Below are 26,843 nucleotides of genomic sequence, written 5' to 3'. Positions count from 1 at the left end.
ATTACATATGAGTCATATCACATAAGGGAAATGGTATATTAGGTATACAAAAGTGGGTGAAATACACATCAAATGTAACTTTTATGAGAAGCAGACTTATTAAACATCACTCTTACATGCAAAATGCTCACCTTTGCCATACTCTTAAGAAGAGCTCTAATATCAGACATGAATTTATGATGTGTTGTGAGATGGATGCGTAATGCCACTACTGAAGAATGTACACTGTCAACAGACTTTCTTAATTCCCCACTCTGATCGCCCACCAACTTAGTCAAAAGTTCTATGTGATCTGTAAAAAAATAAAAGAGTTATCAAAACATGGCTAACACAAGAAACATTAACCCAGAAAATTTTGAAAGTTTCTTTGGAAAATAAATTCTTTAAAAATCGTATTTCATGACGGTTTCCTAAACACACTCTATCAATCTCTCTATATATCTGATGCCTCATTCTCCCTGGGAGGGGATGATGGCCATGACAAGAAAGCCTCCTTGTGGCTGTATCCAACCACATCCCCATAGGGGATGCTGATTTTTCCCCCAACTCATTTATGACGCCATCTTATTAAAAGATGTCACTAGGAACTTAAGAACACAATCGGAAAAAAAAAAACATGCATCACAGTCACCCAATATCATCAAAGAGTGTAAATATATCATCCTGGCACAGAGGCAGATTTACATACCAACTATTTTAGAAATTTTTAGAACAAAGGGAAAAGCTTCTCTTATTACTGATTATCTCTTTGATGAAAATAAAGTTATCTTTGTATTCACTCATATGAATGGAGTAATGTTCTGCTGTGTAAATGATATGTAAATACATAAATAATGTATCTAATTTATAAAAGATACATATACTGTATGTTCCACAAATATGTAAATGATATGTATGGCATGTGTGAAATCACCAGGAAAAAATGTGTGTAGTGTGCTTCAGTGCACATAGTTTTAAATCACTTGAGGAAAAAGCCCATGATAAACATATGCTTACATAAATAGGGAGCCATCAAACAGGGTCTTTTCTATCCACTCAAAACCCTCCCAATCAAATATCAGAGGAAAGTATACTACTTTTCTCAGAATTTTTCTTCAGTAACATATACCAGAGATATCCTTTAAGGGAAATTTCCTTTTCAGATTTTTCTCCTTCCTTACCACACTATAGTGTCATTTCAGATGAACTCTGCAGGTCAAGGGTAAACAGGAGAAAACCCTATCATAATCAGCAATTGAATACAATCTCCAGTTACCCATTTTGCAAATACGACTGGAATATCATTAAAGCATAATTTCTAATAAAGGTTACACCTCTTTATGAAGGGGTAGCACCTGATGGTTTTCCACAATTTCATTTTTCATAACTGATCACTGTTTCCTGTGCTAGCAAGGTAAAGCCAGAAACAGATGCAGAAAGACTACATTTGCCAGCTATAAGTGAAAAAGAAACATTCTTTGAAAAGCAATTGTTTTTCTAGATTTGAGTAACTAATAGTAAATAACAGTAACCTGATTTTAAATAATTCTTCAAACTAATTCTCTATCTTTTCCTAACACTATCATATCCTATATGAAGCTACTTTGTAGCTTTACAAAACAGCTGCATGGGGTAAAACTTCTTACTAATGGTATAAAATGACTAAATATCCTTAGTATGCTAGTCACTTATATAATCACTTAAAAACATTAAATTATGCAAATACAGGTCAAATCAACCCTTCTCACACCTTTCTTACAGTAATCCATCCATACATTAGCCTTTCAGAACCAAGTTTCTAGATACAGTTCAACATTTTTCAAAAGGCCAAAAGTGAGACACTCAAGACTTGGTGACTAATAACTTGAACTAACCTTCACATTAATTGAAATAGCTTCAAAAAAGTGTTCCCATGGATTCTTTGTACTTTAACATTTTCACTTGCTAGGAATGGGCCAGGAAATCACCAGACTTATGAGGTCATGTGATATGTGTCAAAAGATAGTTGATTTTGGACAGGTAGCAAGTCCCCATTCAATCACTACTCATTATATTAGAATTCTTTTCAATGTGTAACAGTAGATATAATAGGACCTTTGCATACACTGACATTGGTTGACTTTATTATATGCTGGCCTGAGAAGGGTCTCATTTCAAGACATTGAGACTAAGGCTTTAGGTAAAGCCATCCTGCAAATTATTTCAAAGGACAGGGATTCCTAGTCAAGTACTGAGTAACAAAAGGATTCAATTTACTTTGGCCAAGATGGAGGGAATTCTCTGCCTGATGTTGGTTGAGGGGCTGAGGTCCACTCCCTATCACTGTGTAATGGATGAGAGGTTCAATGGAAAACTTTGAAAAGAAAGAAAGAAAAAAAAAAAGCAACTGAAAGAGTAGACATGTTACACAGCTTACCAAGAAAGTCCCCAGTGCTATCTCAAACTTTCACTATTTCAGTTAATGTATGGTATACCAGTCCAAATTCCTAAGCAAACTGAAGGTAGTGAGAACAACCAAACAATGAAGTCCACTCATTCTAATGGATAAATGATTTCAGTGTATGTGGAGCTAGCCAAGCAGGAGCTTCACAAAGCTCAAGAGGTAAAACAAAGTTACTACAACCAAAAGGTTAAGCTTCAGAAGCCTGGTACTACTCCCTACTATGATAAACTATTAATGCACAGGAAAGGTCTGTAGGAGATTATTCAGATCTTGAACCTAAACTCATCAAAATTGCAGTTGAGACCAAGAGGTTTCACATTAATAGGCTTAAGAAGTACTATACATCCCAAGTAGGACTATGATTGCTACAACTATCAGAAAATTCAAGCAGATACACTGCCTGAACTTCATCAAGTAATATTTTGCATCCCATGACATGAATCTCATTAGTGCTGCCAAAAAGAAATGAAGTAGGTAAGCTTAACATGATACAGCTGCACTTAAATAAGACACTGAAGGATGCTGCACTAAATAAAAATCTTCTTGTTGAACAGGTATTGATCAAGGATGTTTACAGATAAGCCCATCATTTCTATAACCGAGCCTCAATACACAAGCCTTACAATTGAGTTGCCAGTGTACAATCATCTCTTTGTACTGTATGGAGAAGGAGTTTTACATTCATGGTGACCAATCTCTTGAACATTCTCTATCACATAACGTCTTAAATTTCTGTACGCTGACTGCATTAATCATGTCTTCAATCTTATTCCATTCATCCATCACTCTTATTCTATAAAAATACTTCCTCACATCATTAACAACCTTCTTGCTTAATCTTGATTTGTCCTATATTTAGATCACAACTGATAATTATAAGCTTAATGACTCAGCTACATAAGAAATCCAAGAAACTGAGAAAGATGACAATAATGAAAAGTCCACATTTTCTTTTCTTTAAGACTGATAAAGAAAAAGCATCTTTCCAGATCTCACATCATGTAAAAAGTAAAAGTGATTGCATCTAGTACACCTGTAGGCTTACATCAATATCAGTAAATTTTAAGTCCTGTTAGAGGAAGTTCTTGGCAGGAATCAAGGATGTGGATGTCTCTACTCATGATACATTAGTACACAGCAAGACCCCTAGAGGAGCATGTACATATCCTACAACAAGTGTTCCAATGTATTCAACACTGCCATGACAGTGAAACCTACTCAGTGTGAGACCACATGGTATGAAGTACACTTTCATAGTTATACTGTTGATGGTGGTCAGTTTCACCTTCACTCTTTGCCAACTCACTCCCCACTCTGTAACCTACCTCTTCTTATTTCCACCTTTGTAAATGTCTTCTTCCAAATACATATTTCTCTCTCCTCACCTCTATTCTTTCTGTATCAGTGAAAATGTATCTTTCAAAATCTTTGTCACACAGTTCTTTAAAACATTCTCTCCATTTCAAACATATTCTATCTTTTGCTGTCAGCTTTCTCCAAGACTTGTCTAATGTTATATTCTTCCACTCTTTATGCACACCTCTCTTCTACTCTTATTCATCTCTTTCCAGAAAGGCTTATAATTCTTTTTGAAATTCCAATTGATTTTTCTCAAAAGATTTTCATTCTGTAAAACTCTTGAAAAATGCCTCTCTATATAATGTTGCTCTTGGCACCTCAACTTCCATTCCACTATCCTTCCTAAAAGTGCTGCTAGAATATTACATTATTTATCTATTTATCTAAATGTCTGATGCCTGTTCCCTTTGGGAACTCCCTGAAGAGGTTGGCTACAGCAAAAGAGTCTTCATAACTGGAGAACTACGGTGCCACTTCTTAGCCTTCATGCCTCACCCTCAACAGGCTACTGGCAGAGGGCAATTCTAGGACAGTGTTTCAAGAGGCTCCTACCTAGAGTTTCAACTTTTACCTAAAGTCTATATAATATTCTCATCTAATGCTCCACCCAACTACTATCTAATGCTCCTGCCTAATATTTCCCACAACTACTTCTACCTAACATTTCACATAATGTTCCTGCCTACTACTTCTATCTATTACTATAACCATTTTGCGAAAAAGGAAGGAATAGCATAAAGTGCTCATTGCAGAAAAATCTAGAGTTAAGGAGAATAAACTGCATGAGTTATGTGTTGTCATGTGTTATGTGTGACAAGGAGAGATTGTATGGTTGTGGATAGAATGCCAACTGTGCATGTGTACATAAGGTAGAAAGAAAAGACATATATCTGGGTTGGAGGAGGGCAATTTGATAACCACAGAGGAGCTGGCTCATTACGCAGCTGTTGCTAACCCTCTCAATACCCAGGTAGATAGTACTGGTATTATATCTCTCTGATTGGAAGGTATATTATTGATACTACCCAGCTGGGTATCAGGACGGTTATAAATAGCTGCATAGTGAGCCAGCAATTCTGTGGTTGTCAAACTGCACTCCTTTGACCCAGGTAGCTGTCTTTTCATTAGTTTCTAAATTCTCTATTTAAAAACTAAATGAAACAAAATATATTTTTCATTTACCTGATACAGCAACTGATGCCTGTTGGATCCACTGAGTATTGACATCTGCTGGTAATGGGCAAAGGGATACCAAAACTTCTTCTTGAGGATTTACAGATGTATGATAACGTTCTAATAACATGCAACTCTCTTGGCACGTATTGAGAACCTGTTGGAATGATGTTTGGAGTGTTTTATAAAGTTAAGAATATCCTTCAAGATAACAATCTTACTTGTAGTAACTCTGGTAAACTATAAAAGCAACTACATAATTCGTTGTGTTAAGAATAGATAAAAGGATAGTATTTACATATACATGATGACAAAAAGAGACACTCACCGATGTGAAACTACCATCCCATGTAATAGCATCCACAGTATGTGTACGCAGTGCTTCATAATGCAACACTGCATTACAAAGTGAGGCAACCTCCTCACTTCTCTGAAGCAGCTCTGCTACACCACTCAGAGCTACTTCAACACCACTGCTGAACTCTTCCAGGGCCTACAGAAGATTAAAAAAATAAGCTAAAAAATAAGCATAAAACATAGCCATCAATGAATAAGGTTAACCACTGACCTACATCACCATGAACCTTAAACGATATTAATGACATGCTATCCTTCAAACAAAACTAAAATCTGTTTACTAGATATGTAGGACCCCTATTCAACATAACACTTACAAAAAAGTATTGCATGAAATCAAAATTTGCTAGATTGTAAGCACATTAGCTTGCCTTGTTTAATTAGCATGCAAAAACATAAGCTAACTCAGTGATTAGCAGGTTAAACTGTGGCCATAAGGAATGTTTCCAAAAATGTGTGACAATGTGCAAATGGAACAATTCAACAATACTACTGACTAACATTCAAAACATACAGAATCTATCTATATTACTGTATTCAATCAGTACAGTAATACTTTTACAAAACATACACAGTGCATAGCAGATGGGAAAATGGTAACAGGGAAAGATGTGAGGAAAAGATGGAGAGAATATTTTGAAAAACTGATAAATGTTACATGTGAGGAGGTGGATGTGGTGGACTTAAGACGAGGTGGCTCCCAGTATGATAGACTCATGGCACAAGTTATGGTAAAAAGAAAGGAAGTCATGAAAGCACTGTGCAAGAAGAAGTAAGGCAAAGCAGCAAGAGTGGAAGGAACTGCAGCATATTTCTATTCAAGAAATGGGGTAAGAGTGTTGCTGTTCAATGATTCCATTGCTAGGAGAATGCAGGTAAGTGGTTAATGGGGACAAGTGGCTTATGATGCAAACTGTTTACTGCTATACTACGAGAATTAAACAAAGATGGGACAGGGTTTAATTCTTAGAGTATGGTGGTAAATAGTTTCCAACTGGTATAAATCAGTTGAGCATACCATGTAAAATCTACAGGAAAGTGGTGATTTAGAGAATGATGGCAAGTACAGATCATCAGACTGGGATGAAACAATACAGCTTTAGTAGAGAGATAGATGTGTGGACCAAGTGTTTGCTTAGAAAACGTTTTGAGAAACATACTTGTTAAAAGAGGGGGATTCTTAAGAGGCTTTTATAGACCTGTAAAAAGTGTATGATAGAGTTAATGGCGAGGCTATGAATATATGGCAAGGGATGACAGCAACTAAAAACAGAAATTTTAATCTGGAAAGTTAGGCATACATGTGGGTAGGAAGGGAGTACTTGCTGCATGATCTTGCTAGAAGTCATGGCTAGCAAGTAGCATTCACAGTAGGAAAATCTAGGTTACAAAGAATGAGTTGTTTGCATGCTGTCAAGAGATATGTTATGGAAAGGATGGTCTGCACCAAGGACATGTGATACCACCATGGCTGTTAATCTGGTCAATGAATGAGCTCGTTAGGCGAGTATATGTAAGGGTCTACAGTATGCAGGGGGTGGCGGGGTTAGGGAGATGAATTAGTTGCTGTCCAGAAAGATTCTCTAGGTGCCGGCATCATAGCTTGGGGGAGTGTATGAAGGGAAAAATTCACTGTTAATAAGAACAAGAGTTAGGGAATGAGGTGCAACAGGAAGGTCAGAGAGGATGGTTTGAGTATAAGTTAAACTGGGGAGGACCTAGAAGATGTGGAGTATTTTGGATACCTGAGAGCAAAGGCAGCATTGGAGTAATATGAGCAGAGTGAGTCATAGCATATGGAAGGAGAGGTCAGTGTCTGTTTGGGCAAATAAGCTATGTTTTAAGGTGTAGCACATTCAGCATTAAAAGCAATCCTTGTATGAATGTGAGCCTTGGGCCTTGAAAGAAAAGGAAAGTTAAAGGGTGGATGTGCTGGTAATTTGACACTGACTGTTCATGTAAGAAATGAGATACAAGTCACAGTAAGTGCAGTCTGATTGTGAGAGTTGACCAGGGTGTGCTACAATGGACTGAGCACATGGAAATGACAAGCAAAAACGACTAAGAGGATCTATATGCAAAGTGACGAAGTAGTATGAGGATGGAGGAACTGAAAAGGAGACAAACATGAAATGAAGGAGATTTTGGGGCATTGCGGCCAGAATATTAAAAAATGTGAGAAGCATGCACTGGATAGAAGTAACTGGATCGATGATGTATATGAGGTGCTGTGCAGTCAGTGAGCTGAGCTGAATCATGGTAGAGAAAGGTCTGTGGGGCTTAGTTGTGGATGGCAGGCTCTGGTTTTGGTGCATTATACATGACAATGAGAAAGACTGGATGTGCACAAGTGCACTGTTCAACTGTCCCTAATACTACCTTGCTAAAGGAGGAAAAGCAGGAGAAAAAGGAAGTCAAGAAGAGGTGAAAGGATGGAATGAAAGATGCTTCAGGTGTCTGGATCCTGAACATGCAGGAGGTTGTGAAGCTTGTGTGGGAGAGAGCAAACTGAAGTCATGTGGTATACAGGGGAAGACTGGCTTGAACCAGGACATATGAAGTAGTCAATGGCCTTGTTCTGGTTTGGGGTTCTGATTTTTGTGCATTACACACAGCAGCCTGAACAGATGTAAGAAAATATAGCCATTTCTTCTTCTGTTCATGGTGTGACCTTGCCAGCCTGGCAAGGTCACACCATGAAGTTTGTTTAGTATTCCTAGTTTCAGAAGTGGTAAAGGACGTATGGATTAGGTGTTTGTTCTGCAGAATGTGTGTGAGAAATGCTTAAAAAACAGATGGATTTGCATGTAGCATTTATGGATCTGGAGAAAGCATATGATAGGGTTGACAAAGATGCTTTGTGGAAAGTTTTAAAAGTATATGGGATGGGAGGTAAGCTGCTAGGAGCAGTGAAAAGTTTTTATCAAGGATGTAAGGCATGTGTATGAGTAGGAAGAAAGGAGAGTGATTGGTACTCAGTGAAGGCTGGACTGTGGCAGCGGTGTGTGATGTCCCCATGGTTGTTTAATTTGTTTATGGATGGGGTGGTTAGGGAGATAAGTGGTAGAATTTTGGAGAGAGCGTGAGTATGCAGAGTGTTGGGGATAATAGGATGGAGTAAGTAATGAGGAAGTTAAGAAAGAAGAAAAGACATGGGGAGTGGTGTCCCAGAATAAGTTGAGCAAGATACGTAGATGTGGTACAGTCATGTGAAGAGGATACTAGATGAAATACATACGAGTGAGGTACAAGGAAACAATAAGAGAGAAGACAGCCAGCACTTTTGAAAAGAGAAGCAAGGGAATATACTGGAAAGAGGACCCAGGAAGTTGTGATGAGAATGGAGCATGCCAGTTTTCTACAATGGCTATCTTCCCACAAATAAGTTAATGGGAGGAATGATGCGTCAGATATATAGACAGACAGACTTATGGAAAGAGGAAATGACTGATGATAAAATGGAGGATCTGAATGTGATATGTTTTTATGAGGGGAATGAGATCATGAAATGTGAGATGTACCAAAACTGAGGCGTTTATGTTAAGCACTGTCAGGATAAGTTAACTTGATATAAAGCAGGAAACTCTACACTGGTTATGCATAACATGTAAGTCACCTAAAAAGGCCAAGATGATGTATTCAACACTTGGATAATACTGACAAAAAATGCACATCTACACACCTTAGCAATTGAAGGATTAGAGCCAGCTGCCCATTTCAGCCGCTGTTCAACATTTCCTGTTAGACTTGTATACTTTTCCCTTAGTTCTGACACATTCTGGTGTAGTGCAAGAAGTTTACTAACACTACTCCTCAAGTCTCCAAGTAGAGCACCACGAGCTGCATAAGGATTAAATGTCTATGTTATCTAGCACCCACGGGTTGAAAACAAGCGGGAATGTACATGCATAAATGTGGAGAAATCATTGTGTACTGTGGACTGCAGAGCCTGACTACACTCATCCACAAAACGTCCAATGGGAAGAATACAGGGCTGTCTAAAGAAAAAAGTCCTCCCTTGGCATTCTTTTTTCCACTCATTTAGAAGCTAACTACATCATTCCTACTTACACATTCTTTACAGAATCTTGCCTAGTACCATAAAGTCTTCAAAGATTTTCATATATTCTAATTTTACCATCTCATCTAATCCTCTTATCACACTTTTCTTCAGATTATAGTAACTTATCTTTAGCTGCTATCCTTATCAATTTTACAACTGATTCATATATGGTAATGGAAGTAAAAATCAAATACTTCACTATCTTAATTCAGTTCCTACAAGCAGAACACCAAAGGGAGTCTTTTCACTTCTGCTGAGACACTCATGCTTAAAAAGCTATGTATATTTGTCTACAAATCTGGGGATGATTTTACTCATGATAACTTGAACTTATGGAGGGCAAATTTATCAGTAGTCAGTACCTGAATAAAGAGCATACAATTGGGTGGCATAATGGCAATCTATAATGATAATATGAGCTTGTCTCTAAATCCTTAAAACAGAAAATGGGGACTATGTTCATATGAAAAATCTGAAGACAGTATGACCAAACTGATTATGAGCTATAACACAAATTTTGAAGCAGCTTTTCAATCTCAGAGCAAATACAGCATCAGCATTACATTTGATGATAAAGAATGCATTAAAGAAGGTGATTCTAGGAAGAAAAGCCTTTAAGCATTACCAGATCTTCATATGCATTTCTGCACTTTACCTCCACACAGGAGTCAGCCAATGGGCAAAAGATGATAGGAGATCTGCATTATTTAATATGACACTCTCAATATCAACCCTTCTGTCATTACAGACAGCAACCTTATGTGGAGACACTGCTTGCCAATGTCTCCTCAAAAGGAACATGGATAATGTTACAACTTCACATATGGGAAAAAAAGTCCACTTCCCCACCCTATGTGTAATTCAGTCACTAACAAAACACGGTTCATCTTATATAATGCCCCAGGCCACTCAATAAATTTGATGATCTGTCTGATCTTTTGAATGTGGATATGATGCAACTAGAACATGAGTAAGCTGCAGGAGAGTAGAAAAGTGTGAGAAAGTTCCACCCACCTTGGATTAATTGTCTACGAAGCAACTGCCTGAGAGCCAACTGTCTGAAACTTCATATTTCACAGCAGTTTTGTTTTCAACTGGAGTTAAAACTTTGATCCACTTTTACAAAAATCTCTATGATGAGATAAAAGAACATTCACAACAGATGTCTCTGGATACATTCTATGCAAAAAGTCCCATTAGCAGTAAAGGAACCAAAGTGAAGAATGCTTCTCCAATGGCAAAAAAGTTTGGAGCAGAAAAGACAACTTAGGAAATGAAGAAGATAATTTCTACTGCCCCTCACAGTAATCCCCTACATCTCCCTAAAACAATACTTTATGCAGGGATAGCTATAGTCTCTGGTAAGTCTTGTAAATAAATTACCTATATTTCTATTTCTGTGCCTTAATTTCAACAGTTTAATTGTGGAAGTCCTAGTATCCATTGTACAATCTGTATGTGAAAGATTACTTACTTACAATTTACTTCCTGCCTCAGTTGTTCCTTTTATCTTTATGAGGCTCCTGCAGCACTCAGAAAACTAGCCACATCACCAGTTAAGACCATCTATATCTCTGTCACCTGCTCCCAACTGGAACTCCCTCAAGAGGGTGGCTACAGCAATGGAGTCTCCATAACCAGTGAACTCCCATGCTGCTTTTTAACTTTTAGTGCTTTACCCTTAACAAGCCACTGGCAGAGGGCAAGTCTAGTGCAGTGTTCGCAGAGGTTCCGACCTAATGTTCCTACCTACCACTTCAATCTAATGTTTCTATCTAATGCTCCTGCCTCAATGTTCCTAACTACTACTGTTTATTGCTCCTAACACTTTGCCAAAAGCAGGGCAAGTGCATAGTGCTTACTGCAGGAAAATCTAGTTACAAAGAATGAGCTGTGTGAGTTAATTGTGGTCAAGTGTTATGTATGACAAGGAGAGATTGTATGTTTGTTGACAGAATGCCAGTAGTCAACATGTGGGGAAGGCAGAAAGAAAAGACAGCTACCTGGGTCAGAGGAGTGCAACTTGACAACCAATGAATTTCTGTCTCACTATGCAGGTGTTACTAACCTTCCCAATACCCAGTTACACTACAGATCATGAACTGCTGTAACTATTAATCTATCCTGTATGGGAAGCAAGTTTTACACTCATGGGGGCCCCCATCCCTTGTGGAGTCTATGTGCTGAGGGTGCAGGGCAACTGAGTACTAAGTTTTCAGTGCCTTCATTACAGGAGATGAATCATGGGTATGAAGGGTCTTGAGATGTGCTGAAATGGTGTCTATAGTGTTGTAGAGATTGGTGATGTCTACAGCACTGAAAGGAGTGTGTGACTTGTGTCTGTCTGGAGAATGTGGTTTTGGCTTGGTGTATGTTTGGTGGGCTGGAGTTTAAGACCGACTTTGCAGGTCAAATGTTAAGAGCTTGTTGGGTTATTTCAGTGCAATTGTGTTCTGTCATTGTCATATCTGTTGGGGGTGGAAGGGATCTGCGATTACAGGTTATTGAAGTGTGAGGTAGCAGCAAATTCTAATTTCTACTTGGAGGTTGGTGGTTACTTAATGAGTGGTTTGAGTGGGAGGGGTCTAGTGCTGCTGCATAAAAGTGATAGCTGAACATGTTGAGGCGGGACTGTACTGGGAGGGTCTTTGTTTCACTGTGTAGGTGTTGAGTGTCTGCTGTTGTTAAGCAGTCAGTGATTGTTCTGAGTGAATTATGCTTTCCCATTTGCAGTTATATTATATTTGCTTTTGAGAAGATGGAAAACCAGGCAAGTGAGGCAAAAGTTAAAATGAAACGAATAAAATGTTTGTAGAGGAAGCTGAAGGATTCCTTTTCTTGTCCAAATCTGGTGCCAGTTAGTGGTCTAAGGGCATTTAATTTGTGTATTACATCTATGGTGAAGAACTTGTAGATTTATGTGCTGAAAAAGGACTGGTGATTGGGAATACCTGGTTTAAAAAGCGAGATATACATAAGTATACGTATGTAAGTAGGAGAGATGGCCAGAGAGCGTTATTGGATTACGTGTTAATTGACAGGCGCGCAAAAGAGAACTTTTGGATGTTAATGTGCTGAGAGGTGCAACTGGAGGGATGTCTGATCATTATCTTGTGGAGAATAAGGTGAAGATTTGTATGGGTTTTCAGAAAAGAAGAGTGAATGTTGGGGTGAAGAGGGTGGTGAGAGTAAGTGAGCTTGGGAAGGAGACTTGTGTGAGGAAGTACCAGGAGAGACTGAGTACAGAATGGAAAAAGGTGAGAAGAATGGAAGTAAGGGGAGTGGGGGAGGAATGGGATGTATTTAGGGAAGCAGTGATGGATTGCGCAAAAGATGCTTGAGGCATGAGAAGCGTGGGAGGTGGGTTGATTAGAAAGGGTAGTGACTGGTGGGATGAAGAAGTAAGATTATTAGTGAAAGAGAAGAGAGAGGCATTTGGACGATTTTTGCAGGGAAAAAATGCAATTGAGTGGGAGATGTATAAAAGAAAGAGACAGGAGGTCAAGAGAAAGGTGCAAGAGGTGAAAAAGAGGGCAAATGAGAGTTGGGGTGAGAGAGTATCATTAACTTTTAGGGAGAATAAAAAGATGTTCTGGAAGGAGGTAAATAAAGTGCATAAGACAAGGGAGCAAATGGGAACTTCAGTGAAGGGCGCAAATGGGGAGGTGATAACAAGTAGTGGTGATGTGAGAAGGAGATGGAGTGAGTATTTTGAGGGTTTGTTGAATGCATTTGATGATAGAGTGGCAGATATAGGGTGTTTTGGTCGAGGTGGTGTGCAAAGTGAGAGGGTTAGGGAAAATGATTTGGTAAACAGAGAAGAGGTAGTAAAAGCTTTGTGGAAGATGAAAGCCAGCAAGGCAGCAGGTTTGGATGGTATTGCAATGGAATCTATTAAAAAAGGGGGTGACTGTATTGTTGACTGGTTGGTAAGGTTATTTAATGTATGTATGACTCACGGTGAGGTGCCTGAGGATTGGCGGAATGCGTGCATAGTGCCACTGTACAAAGGCAAAGGGGATAAGAGTGAGTGCTCAAATTACAGAGGTATAAGTTTGTTGAGTATTCCTGGTAAATTATATGGGAGGGTATTGATTGAGAGGGTGAAGGCATGTACAGAGCATCAGATTGGGGAAGAGCAGTGTGGTTTCAGAAGTGGTAGAGGATGTGTGGATCAGGTGTTTGCTTTGAAGAATGTATGTGAGAAATACTTAGAAAAGCAAATGGATTTGTATGTAGCATTTATGGATCTGGAGAAGGCATATGATAGAGTTGATAGATATGCTCTGTGGAAGGTATTACGAATATATGGTGTGGGAGGCAAGTTGTTAGAAGCAGTGAAAAGTTTTTATCGAGGATGTAAGGCATGTGTACGTACAGGAAGAGAGGAAAGTGATTGGTTCTCAGTGAATGTAGGTTTGCGGCAGGGGTGTGTGATGTCTCCATGGTTGTTTAATTTGTTTATGGGTGGGGTTGTTAGGGAGGTGAATGCAAGAGTTTTGGAAAGAGGGGCAAGTATGAAGTCTGTTGTGGATGAGAGAGCTTGGGAAGTGAGTCAGTTGTTGTTCGCTGATGATACAGCGCTGGTGGCTGATTCATGTGAGAAACTGCAGAAGCTGGTGACTGAGTTTGGTAAAGTGTGTGAAAGAAGAAAGTTATGAGTAAATGTGAATAAGAGCAAGGTTATTAGGTACAGTAGGGTTGAGGGTCCAGTCAATTGGGAGGTAAGTTTGAATGGAGAAAAACTGGAGGAAGTAAAGTGTTTTAGATATCTGGGAGTGGATCTGGCAGCGGATGGAACAATGGAAGCAGAAGTGAATCATAGGGTGGGGGAGGGGGCGAAAATCCTGGGAGCCTTGAAGAATGTGTGGAAGTCGAGAACATTATCTCGGAAAGCAAAAATGGGTATGTTTGAAGGAATAGTGGTTCCAACAATGTTGTATGGTTGCAAGGCGTGGGCTATGGATAGAGTTGTGCGCAGGAGGGTGGATGTGATGGAAATGACATGTTTGAGGACAATGTGTGGTGTGAGGTGGTTTGATCGAGTAAGTAATGTAAGGGTAAGAGAGATGTGTGGAAATAAAAAGAGCGTGGTTGAGAGAGCAGAAGAGGGTGTTTTGAAATGGTTTGGGCACATGGAGAGAATGAGTGAGGAAAGATTGACCAAGAGGATATATGTGTCGGAGGTGGAGGGAACGAGGAGAAGTGGGAGACCAAATTGGAGGTGGAAAGATGGAGTGAAAAAGATTTTGAGTGATCGGGGCCTGAACATGCAGGAGGGTGAAAGGCGGGCAAGGAATAGAGTGAACTGGATCGATGTGGTATACCGGGGTTGACGTGCTGTCAGTGGATTGAATCAGGGCATGTGAAGCGTCTGGGGTAAACCATGGAAAGTTGTGTGGGGCCTGGATGTGGAAAGGGAGCTGTGGTTTCGGGCATTATTGCATGACAGCTAGAGACTGAGTGTGAACGAATGGGGCCTTTGTTGTCTTTTCCTAGCGCTACCTCGCACACATGAGGGGGAGGGGGATGGTATTCCATGTGTGGTGAGGTGGCGATGGGAATGAAAAAAGGCAGACAGTGTGAATTGTGTGCATGGGTATATATGTATGTGTCTGTGTGTGTATATATATGTGTACATTGAGATGTATAGGTATGTATATTTGCGTGTGTGGACGTGTATGTATATACATGTGTATGGGGGTGGGTTGGGCCATTTCTTTCGTCTGTTTCCTTGCGCTACCTCGCAAACACGGGAGACAGCGACAAAGCAAAATAAATAAATAAATAAATATTGCATCTATGGTCATGTTATTAATGTGGGAATGACTGTTCATTCAAAATACATGGAGGGTGTGAGCTGGATATGTATGTGTCTGCAAGTGGTGGCATTGTGGGCACTAAAAGGAAATGAAGGAACATCCCACCATAGCAGTTTATAGCCTACCCTCAAAAAGAGGAGACTGGGGTACTGCCAAGTGAAGCCACCCCCTTCAAGAACCTATCCCTATTCTGAGTAAAGCTCAGCCTCAAGCTGTATGGCAGATTCTCAAATGCTATCAAAAATCAATCTCCATAAGTTTATTACTAATGACTACCTAGAACAATATTTACATGTGCTATACATCCTTTAACTTATGATTGTATTCTGTTCTACATATATGGTATACCAGGAGTACTGTCAGGCATATGTCCTGAGATGTGTGGTATTTTTGGAAACATTCTTGTCACAAACAAATAAGATGACTATGGGTTTTGTTCACACATATCTATTATTTTCTAAGAGTGTCGCACTTTCACAAATCATTGTACAATGAGAAGGCATAAATTTCATAAAGGCCTACTTGACATCTGATCATAGCCTGTGCAGTGTATGGAGAAAATTTGGGCTGTAATACCTAATAACAATGCCACTACAAGCATTAACTGATGTATATTTTGGTTTAAGGCAAAGGCAAGAAATTTGAGAATCTTTATGGATGCCCCAGTTGCAGTGAACAGAAAATAAAATGCTACAACCACTAAGGGTTTTGATCAAAGATATATAGTATTTTGTAAGAGTGTCAGTGTTACAACTTCACAAATTATTACATAATGAGAGGATGTAGATCTCACACATGCCTATTTGCCACCTCCATAAAGAATGACCAGTCTACCAGAAAAATTCTTTTGATAACAATGCCTGGGAAGCCACTACAAGCATTAACAACTGTGTATTTTGCCTTGTGGCAGAGGGGGGGGGATGATTTAAGAATCTATATTGTGTATGCCCCTGCAGCAAAGAGAAGACATAATACCATAATGTATAATTGTATAATTTACCTCTAAGCAGAGGCTGGCTTTTCAAGAATTTTTACTGTGTATACCCTACCTAGTGTGGAGAAAAAATAAAAAACCAATAACATCTAATTGTAACAATATTATATTCATTCTGGGTTCTTATGTGTGTTTTTATTATGTTTTACATCCAAATTCTATCCACATGGATGGGTCTTACCGGACTCCATCTTCATGAAGTACCTTTGTGAGTGAGAAGTCAGCTTTTGCATGGTTGTATTATTGTCAAGGGAAAAATACTAGTACAAACTCGTTGAAGAACTTCCCTTTCCAAAAGAGTCCATATTTTCTTGACTACTGATTGTAGTGCAGCCTGACAACTGCAGGGGCACTATGAAAGGGTCCTGGGGTTATGTTATTAAAAGATAATATAATGATAGTCTAAGGGGAAAATGAGATGTACAGTATGGAACTTTGCTATGCAAGCAACTTTTCAAATATGGATCTAATCCATACAGCATGGGATGGGTGTAAAGAAAAGTGTTACCACTAATGATTACGGGTAAGTAATTTACATTATGGTGTAATAATAATTCCTCTGGATCTGACAGGATAATGGTTTCAATGATATGACTTTTAGGTGTTCAGTTTATCATAAAGTGTCAATATCCAGCAACTAAAATCAATCAAAATTTAGAAAAAGCATATACAGAGATTATGTCATTAAAAGATAATGTAATAATAGTCTAAGGGGAAAATGAGATGTACAGTATGGAACTTTGCTATGTAAGCAACTTTTCAAAAATGGATCTAATCCATACAGCATGGGATGGGTGTAAAGAAAAGTGTTACCACTAATGATTACAGGTAAGTAATATACATGTATGGTGCAATAATAATTCCTCTGGATCTGACAGGATAATGGTTTCAATGTTATGACTTTTAGGTGTTCAGTTTATCATAAAGTGTCAATATCTAACAACTAAAATCAACCAAAATTTAGAAAAAGCACATACAGAGATTTTCATGCAAATAAAATGTGCTAATCGATTTAAGTGATTACAAAGCTGAATATTATTAAGATTAAAGGAGAGTGGGTAATACATAATACACTGAACTGGTATGGGCATGTGAAAAGAATTCAAGACAAGGAGTTTACGAAAAGAATTCAAGACAAGGAGTTTACAAGGAGAATGCATGACGTGAGCAGAAAACCACCTGTGACATAGGGAAATAGAATGAAAGAGTACTAGAGGGAGAGAAATGGTGAAAGAATGCATGGAATGGTGTATGTGAAGGAGGCATGTAGAGACAGGGATAAGTGACTTTTGCTGTGGCCACCCCCTAGATGGGAATTCCTGAAGGGAACGATTAATGATTAATGATTATAGTGAAGGCACTTTAACTAGAAAGGTTAAATCTTTATGCCAATTATGAGTGAAGTCATCATAAAAGATTTAATCCTCCCTTCAAAAATTATATCGAAGAACAGTAAAATAATTTTCTTCACTGAAATTTTCCTATTATCTTACGTGATTCCTATTTCTTTTCTTTTATACTACTCATTAATATTTCCTCATTACATATCAAACCAGAGACAGCAAGTTTCCAGAAGGTGTGATACGGGTTTACAGGAAAAACTTACCTATCCCACACTAAGGATACATGATATTTCACATAAATTTCCCAATAATTCAATACATTATATCCACAATAAATCAAATTTAATGTTTCTTTTCAATATCTTAGTATAGAACTCAGTCCTCCAAGCAGAACACTATTCTGAAAAAGATAAGAATTTACTTGGCTGCACAGGAGGAGCAACTACACGCTGCTTGAGAATGTCTTCATGGTACCACTGATGACCAAGATGCTGAGATGTAATTCGTTGATGAGTTGTCCGCAACCCTTCAGCCTCAGCCTCCCAGTGCCTGAAGTACATTTTTTGACAAGAATGACTTCAACTAAACAAGAGGAAATCTTAATCATATGAACTCTTCTTAGTTACAGTGATTTGTCTAAAAGTTTATGTAAAACAATAACTCTATAATGAATATGAGGTACATTATCAAAGTTAAGATCTCCTATGGGTTACTATCCATGTACCTCCTGTACATCAAAGATGGTGATTAAGAGGAGTAAGAAGAGGGGGCTGGAAACCTTCCCCTTTTGTATTTTTTTTAATACATTTCTCATTTCCTGCATTAATGAGGTAGTGCCAGGAACAGAAGCAGAAAGGTCTCATTTGCTCAAATACATTCTCCAGCTGACATGTGTAATGTACTGAAACCATAGACCCCTTCCCAAAATCAGGCCCCACAAACCTTTATTTGGTTTCCCCCAGTTGCTTCATATGCCCTTGTTAAGTCTCTTGATAGGACACTGCCCCATATATCACATCGTTCCAATTCACTCTATCCCATGTACACCTTTAACCCTCCTGAGTGATCAGGATGACAGCACTCAAAGTATTTTTCACTCCACCTTTCCATCTCTAATTTGGTTTCCCCCTTACCCTTGTCCTCTCCACTCCTAACATTTATATCCTCTTTGTCAACCTTCCTCACTCATTCTCTCCATATGTCTAAAACATAAATGTATATAGTAAACCTTCAAAGTAACATACCCAATATAATGGATTTCAGATATAATGGACCAGACAAACAATAATACAGTAGATTCATTGACAATTTGAAAAATTATTTACCTCCTGAGAGGTGCAACTGGAGAGATGTCTGATCATTATCTTGTGGAGGCTAAGGTGAAGATTTGTATGGGTTTTCAGAAAAGAAGAGTGAATGTTGGGGTGAAGAGGGTGGTGAGAGTAAGTGAGCTTGGGAAGGAGACTTGTGTGAGGAAGTACCAGGAGAGACTGAGTACAGAATGGAAAAAGGTGAGAACAATGGAAGTAAGGGGAGTGGTGGAGGAATGGGATGTATTTAGGGAAGCAGTGATGGATTGCGCAAAAGATGCTTGTGGCATGAGAAGAGTGGGAGGTGGGTTGATTAGAAAGGGTAGTGAGTGGTGGGATGAAGAAGTAAGAGTATTAGTGAAAGAGAAGAGAGAGGCATTTGGACGATTTTTGCAGGGAAAAAATGCAATTGAGTGGGAGATGTATAAAAGAAAGAGACAGGAGGTCAAGAGAAAGGTGCAAGAGGTGAAAAAAAGGGCAAATGAGAGTTGGGGTGAGAGAGTATCATTAAATTTTAGGGAGAATAAAAAGATGTTCTGGAAGGAGGTAAATAAAGTGCGTAAGACAAGAGAGCAAATGGGAACTTCAGTGAAGGGCGCAAATGGGGAGGTGATAACAAGTAGTGGTGATGTGAGAAGGAGATGGAGTGAGTATTTTGAAGGTTTGTTGAATGTGTTTGATGATAGAGTGGCAGATATAGGGTGTTTTGGTCGAGGTGGTGTGCAAAGTGAGAGGGTTAGGGAAAATGATTTGGTAAACAGAGAAGAGGTAGTAAAAGCTTTGCGGAAGATGAAAGCCGGCAAGGCAGCAGGTTTGGATGGTATTGCAGTGGAATTTATTAAAAAAGGGGGTGACTGTATTGTTGACTGGTTGGTAAGGTTATTTAATGTATGTATGACTCATGGTGAGGTGCCTGAGGATTGGCGGAATGCGTGCATAGTGCCATTGTACAAAGGCAAAGGGGATAAGAGTGAGTGCTCAAATTACAGAGGTATAAGTTTGTTGAGTATTCCTGGTAAATTATATGGGAGGGTATTGATTGAGAGGGTGAAGGCATGTACAGAGCATCAGATTGGGGAAGAGCAGTGTGGTTTCAGAAGTGGTAGAGGATGTGTGGATCAGGTGTTTGCTTTGAAGAATGTATGTGAGAAATACTTAGAAAAGCAAATGGATTTGTATGTAGCATTTATGGATCTGGAGAAGGCATATGATAGAGTTGATAGAGATGCTCTGTGGAAGGTATTAAGAATATATGGTGTGGGAGGAAAGTTGTTAGAAGCAGTGAAAAGTTTTTATCGAGGATGTAAGGCATGTGTACGTGTAGGAAGAGAGGAAAGTGATTGGTTCTCAGTGAATGTAGGTTTGCGGCAGGGGTGTGTGATGTCTCCATGGTTGTTTAATTTATTTATGGATGGGGTTGTTAGGGAGGTGAATGCAAGAGTTTTGGAAAGAGGGGCAAGTATGAAGTCTGTTGGGGATGAGAGAGCTTGGGAAGTGAGTCAGTTGTTGTTCGCTGATGATACAGCGCTGGTGGCTGATTCATGTGAGAAACTGCAGAAGCTGGTGACTGAGTTTGGTAAAGTGTGTGAAAGAAGAAAGTTAAGAGTAAATGTGAATAAGAGCAAGGTTATTAGGTACAGTAGGGTTGAGGGTCAAGTCAATTGGGAGGTGAGTTTGAATGGAGAAAAACTGGAGGAAGTGAAGTGTTTTAGATATCTGGGAGTGGATCTGGCAGCGGATGGAACCATGGAAGCGGAAGTGGATCATAGGGTGGGGGAGGGGGCGAAAATTCTGGGAGCCTTGAAGAATGTGTGGAAGTCGAGAACATTATCTCGGAAAGCAAAAATGGGTATGTTTGAAGGAATAATGGTTCCAACAATGTTGTATGGTTGCGAGGCGTGGACTATGGATAGAGTTGTGCGCAGGAGGATGGATGTGCTGGAAATGAGATGTTTGAGGACAATGTGTGGTGTGAGGTGGTTTGATCGAGTAAGTAATGTAAGGGTAAGAGAGATATGTGGAAATAAAAAGAGCGTGGTTGAGAGAGCAGAAGAGGGTGTTTTGAAATGGTTTGGGCACATGGAGAGAATGAGTGAGGAAAGATTGACCAAGAGGATATATGTGTCGGAGGTGGAGGGAACGAGGAGAAGAGGGAGACCAAATTGGAGGTGGAAAGATGGAGTGAAAAAGATTTTGTGTGATCGGGGCCTGAACATGCAGGAGGGTGAAAGGAGGGCAAGGAATAGAGTGAATTGGAGCGATGTGGTATACCGGGGTTGACGTGCTGTCAGTGGATTGAATCAAGGCATGTGAAGCGTCTGGGGTAAACCATGGAAAGCTGTGTAGGTATGTATATTTGAGTGTGTGGACGTATGTATATACATGTGTATGGGGGTGGGTTGGGCCATTTCTTTCGTCTGTTTCCTTGCAGTACCTCGCAAACGCGGGAGACAGCGACAAAGCAAAAAAAAAAAAAAAAAAAATATATATATATATATATATATATTTTTTTTGCTTTGTCGCTGTCTCCCGCATTTGCGAGGTAGCGCAAGGAAACAGACGAAAGAAATGGCCCAACCCACCCCCATACACATGTATATACATACGTCCACACACGCAAATATACATACCTACACAGCTTTCCATGGTTTACCCCGGACGCTTCACATGCCCTGATTCAATCCACTGACAGCACGTCAACCCCGGTATACCACATCGATCCAATTCACTCTATTCCTTGCCCTCCTTTCACCCTCCTGCATGTTCAGGCCCCGATCACACAAAATCTTTTTCACTCCATCTTTCCACCTCCAATTTGGTCTCCCACTTCTCCTCGTTCCCTCCACCTCCGACACATATATCCTCTTGGTCAATCTTTCCTCACTCATTCTCTCCATGTGCCCAAACCATTTCAAAACACCCTCTTCTGCTCTCTCAACCACGCTCTTTTTATTTCCACACATCTCTCTTACCCTTACGTTACTTACTCGATCAAACCACCTCACACCACACATTGTCCTCAAACATCTCATTTCCAGCACATCCATCCTCCTGTGCACAACTCTATCCATAGCCCACGTCTCGCAATCATACAACATTGTTGGAACCACTATTCCTTCAAACATACCCATTTTTGCTTTCCGAGACAATGTTCTCGACTTCCACACATTCTTCAAGGCTCCCAGGATTTTCGCCCCCTCCCCCACCCTATGATCCACTTCCGCTTCCATGGTTCCATCCGCTGCCAGATCCACTCCTAGATATCTAAAACACTTTACTTCCTCCAGTTTTTCTCCATTCAAACTTACCTCCCACTTGACTTGACCCTCAACCCTACTGTACCTAATAACCTTGCTCTTATTCACATTTACTCTTAACTTTCTTTTTTCTGATACTTTACCAAACTCAGTCACCAGCTTCTGCAGTTTCTCACATGAATCAGCCACCAGCGCTGTATCATCAGCGAACAACAACTGACTCACTTCCCAAGCTCTCTCATCCCCAACAGACTTCATACATACCCCTCTTTCCAAAACTCTTGCATATATATATATATATATATATATATATATATATATATATATATATATATATATATATATGTATATATATATTCTTTTTTCTTCTTTTAAACTATTCGCCATTTCCCGCGTTAGCGAGGTAGCGTTAAGAACAGAGGACTGGGCCTTTGCGGGATATCCACACCTGGCCCCCCTCTGTTCCTCCTTTTGGAAAATTAAAAAAAAACGAGAGGGGAGGATTTCCAGCCCCCCACTCCCTCTCCTTTTAGTCGCCTTCTATGACATGCAGGGAATATATGGGAAGTATTCTTAATCCCCTATCCCCATATATATATATATATATATATATATATATATATATATATATATATGAGTGGATGGGTCATTCTTCGTCTGTTTCCTGGTGCTACCTCACTGATGCAGGAAATGGTGATCAAGTACAATATATGACTAGGTAGAAGAGAAAGAGGCAGGGCATTCTCCCCATTAAACCTTGAGCTTTGTTTCACTCAGAGCAAGAACACAAAATTTTCTTTCCTCAAAAAAATAACTTATCTCTCCTTTCCTTTCATCTTGTTACATTCACACGCATTCAGACACCCTAGATGATCTTTTGTGGAGGATGAACACTCCCTACTTAGTTTCTTCTCCTGTTCCATCTTTTACATACTAAAACACAAGAAAGAAAGGGGGTGAGAGGGTTTCTAAGCCATCACTCCACAAAAACTGATTAGGATGGGCAGCAGCTATTGGGCATGGTTAGTCACAATTGCCAATTTCAAGAAAGAAATAGCCTCACTCACTTACATCCCTTCTCTAGCTGTAATTTGCACTTTGCAAATCATTACACTGGCAGATAATCAAACATTCATTATACAAAGGTATTGTATAACTGTTCCAACATGCATGAATGAAATAAGTCCGGCAACTATCAAAACTGTTCTATTTCATACTAAGCTACTAAAGGACATACACATGGCAACAGAGACATGAGATGCAGCTAACACTATCACCTATGTACTGTGTAAAAAGGACCTGCATTAGACATTACAAGATGTAAGACTATCAATTCATCTAACCCTGACATCTGCACTTTTCTTTAATCAATAATGGCATAAGCTTTTGAGTACTAAATATAAGTACAAGGATTAAACCCTTGAGTAAGAGGAGGTTATTTGTAATTAACCATTTGTACTGAATGGGGAGGGAGTCTTACATTCATGGAGTCCTATCTCTTGAACAATTTTTATCATACAACTTTTTTAATTTCTGTATGCTGTCTACAATAATCATATTTTCATTCGTCTTATTCAATTCTTTCTTAATTTCATGCTATGTCCTCAGTTGTCCTATACTTACAACTTCTCAAGAACTGCTCATTATCTACATATTCAATGGTTTGAAAATTTAAAGGTTGTGTTTATGGAGTTTGAACAGTGTCTTGTTAAAAAACAGCATAGCAGTGAGTAATGTCTGGGTCCTTAAAGACTGAGATTGCCAATCTTACTCCAGCCTTGACCATACAAGTAGCATCATAGTTAAGATCATGCATGGAGCAATATAATAGAGAAAGCCAGGAATCTGAGCAATGAATGTGAACATAGTTAAGGCTGAAATCCAAGAGTTTGTTTTCTTTTCTATCCAATTAGCTTTGGAAACATTTCTTAAATTCAAAATAGTATGACCTATTAAAACAAGACTACATTTCAGTATGCTTCCAGATCCAACACATTAATTCATGAAAGGAAATAGAAAACATACCTTAGCAGTAACTTCTTTCGGACAGCATTTAAATGATGTGTGAGTGTGGTAGCAGCAGAGGTAGGAAGAGCTGGATCAAGACCATGACGAGTCATGCAGCACTCTAGTGCTTCTTGAACTACTCCTTCCAAGCTTACCCGACCCTCTGTGCCTACATCGCGTGCCTCTATGTAACCTGAAATATAACCTTTCTTGGTCAAGAATTCAAAAAAGTTTTACTAATAAAATACTAATGTAAAACCATATCAATGAGGCATAGGTTTTCCTGCACAGTGCTGTAACTCACTTATGTCTGCTCTGCATCCACAAATTTGATAAGCACACCCTTTTCTAGGAATGCATCCCTCATGTAAATCAACGGAATGGAATACTGTGCAGTACAATACAGTACATATAGTACTTATTTTCTTTGCTTAAGTTCCCTTGTTATCTCCTGTCTAAACAATTGTTGATAAATATAATCCTGATAGAGTCAAAAAACCTATTGCTCCTTGTTTACCACCAATGAGAGAGTGTTCAGACAGTTGTAGCACTAGCTGCTCCCATGATTTTCCTCTCTCTAACAGACCTGCCTCTCATTCTATTCATCATATCAGCATTTATGGTCCTTCTAGTTATCTCTCTTCTGTTGAAAATCACCTGTTTAGTGCCTCTGCTAATATCTTACTTCTCCCTGTAACCCGATCCCCAAAGGAGTTTTCACTAGCCCCTCTCTCATATCTAACCATAATCACTTGTGATTCTGATTCAAAGGGGGTGTCTGTGTTTATTCGAATGTTAAAACACCCATGGCATGCCTCAACTACCTTGAGTCCCCAAACTCTAAAGTTATCTGGCTCAAGGTCTATCTCCCAAATACCACTGTTTTCCTTTTGTTTCACTTACTCTTCTCTTAACTCTACAAATATCATATATTTTTTTGACTGTCTAAACTCCTGCCATAAGGGGTATGACATTCTCTCACCTGTAAGCCAAGATTCTCCACAGAGGGGATTTCAACTTTTGTCATGAGGACTGGTTGAATTCCCCCCATACGAATGGTGGGGGAATTGAAGCCCTCATGTTCCCCATTCTTAATGATCTAGAGTAAATTATAACCCATCCCACCCATATTCCTGACTCCTGCGACCACCCCTAATTTTCTGAGTCTGTTTTTCACCTCTAATCCTTCATGCTGAAGCTACACAATCTTGTCTCCAATTGGTTCATCTCACCACACTCATAGATGTAACTCTTTTAATGGGATCTCCCCCTCTAGCAGCCCCTTCTACATATAAATAGTGGCACTTCAACAAAGCTGACCAAAATAACTTACGTTTTTTTCCGACTCTCCTTGGGTAACTTACTGTTTCTTATGTAGTGATGCCTTTGTCTCGGCCAAATGCACTGCATAGGTTATTGTTACTGGAATGGAAGCATTTATCCTCCTTCCTCCAAAACAATGTCTTCTTCCAATCCATAGTTCAACCATTCATGTTTTGATGCAACTCAGGCAAGGTATCAGGCATATTGGGCTTGGAAAAGCTCTCCTTCCTCCAACTCCCATTCAGCATTTCACAAATGCCCATAATCAATGGAAGCATGTTGTCCAAGAGGCAAAGCATTTCTATATTCAAAGGAAGTGCAATACCCTTTTTTCATCATCCACTGATGGGGCTTTCTGGTTTTTAACTAAGGGTGTTGCTAACAACTTCTGTCAATCTACCTTTCCTCCACTTTTCTGTTCTGACAGCAAGCCTGTCTCTCCTGAAAACAAAGCAACTCTCTTTGGTTCTCATTTCTCCTCTAACTTTACCTTGGATGACTCTTACATTCCTTCATCCCCTGATGCTCTGCTTAATAATCCTATGCCCCTGCCCATAATCTCTTTTCAAACTGCTTGAAAAACTCTTTTCTCTCTGGATGCAAGAAGGCATCCATCCTCATGTGCTGAAAGAACAAGCTCCTGAACATGCAAGCTCATCTGTACTGTTTCAGGTTAAAAACCAGAACTTTTCCTTCTTGGAAGCATGCACTGGCACAACCCATCTCTAAGTGGGGTGACTGCTCTACTATTTTCCTGTTATTTTGTCACCCATCATTTCCAAAATTCTTGAATCCTTCCTCAACTCCCACACCCTTAGACATCATGAATCTCACTGCCTTCTCTCTGATTATCAGTAAGGCTTCTGTGAGAAGATCTACTGATGATATTCTTTCATATTTTATTCATGTCTGGTCTTCATCCTTGAAAGATTTTGAGGAATCCTATGTAGGTGCCCTTGACATATCCAAAGCTTCTGACAGGGTGTGGCATCAAGATTTCATCTCTAAGTTCCCTAATATCTAGCTTCTTCTCTTGCCAGTCTATCTCTGTAGTTGTTGATGGATCAGCACCTTAACCTTTCTTCATAAATATTGCTGTCCCTTAAGGTTCTGTCCTGCCTCCTACACTTTTTCTATTTTCTATCAACGATTTCCTTTCTTCTATATATGACCAAATGCATTCATATGCTGATGATTCAATGCTGCTTTCCTCCACATCCTTCAATTCTTTTCTCTCTCACTTGATCTGCACCTCATCTCATTACAACTTCCTCATCAACTCAAACTTGGAACTCAAACTTGGACACAATATCTCAGTGGGGTAGAGCAAATCTGGCTAAATTCAATGCCTCCAAGATCCAGTTTCTGCTCATTTCTCAATCAAAAATTCCTTACAGCTTTCTTCTCTCCACA

General features: G+C 39.3%; 1 protein-coding gene across 2 annotated transcripts in view; it reads right to left on the bottom strand.

Annotated features, from left to right (window-relative positions):
• Positions 1 to 26,843, bottom strand: part of nonC (serine/threonine-protein kinase Smg1) — a 455,954-nt gene that overhangs the window by 21,984 nt on the left and 407,127 nt on the right. For both annotated transcript variants that reach the window (XM_071692708.1, XM_071692701.1), the window contains exons 57-62: positions 24,126 to 24,300; positions 17,955 to 18,082; positions 8,994 to 9,151; positions 5,283 to 5,447; positions 4,964 to 5,111; positions 132 to 292 (exon numbers count right to left, since the gene is read on the bottom strand). In XM_071692708.1, coding sequence (XP_071548809.1) covers positions 132 to 292; positions 4,964 to 5,111; positions 5,283 to 5,447; positions 8,994 to 9,151; positions 17,955 to 18,082; positions 24,126 to 24,300 — 935 coding nt within the window. The remainder of the gene's footprint in view (positions 1 to 131; positions 293 to 4,963; positions 5,112 to 5,282; positions 5,448 to 8,993; positions 9,152 to 17,954; positions 18,083 to 24,125; positions 24,301 to 26,843) is intronic.

Source organism: Panulirus ornatus, chromosome 4 (genome assembly GCF_036320965.1).
Source record: "Panulirus ornatus isolate Po-2019 chromosome 4, ASM3632096v1, whole genome shotgun sequence".
Lineage (NCBI taxonomy): Eukaryota > Metazoa > Arthropoda > Malacostraca > Decapoda > Palinuridae > Panulirus > Panulirus ornatus.
Note: the sequence above shows the minus strand (reverse complement) of the source record. Positions and strands in the feature narration are given on the sequence as shown.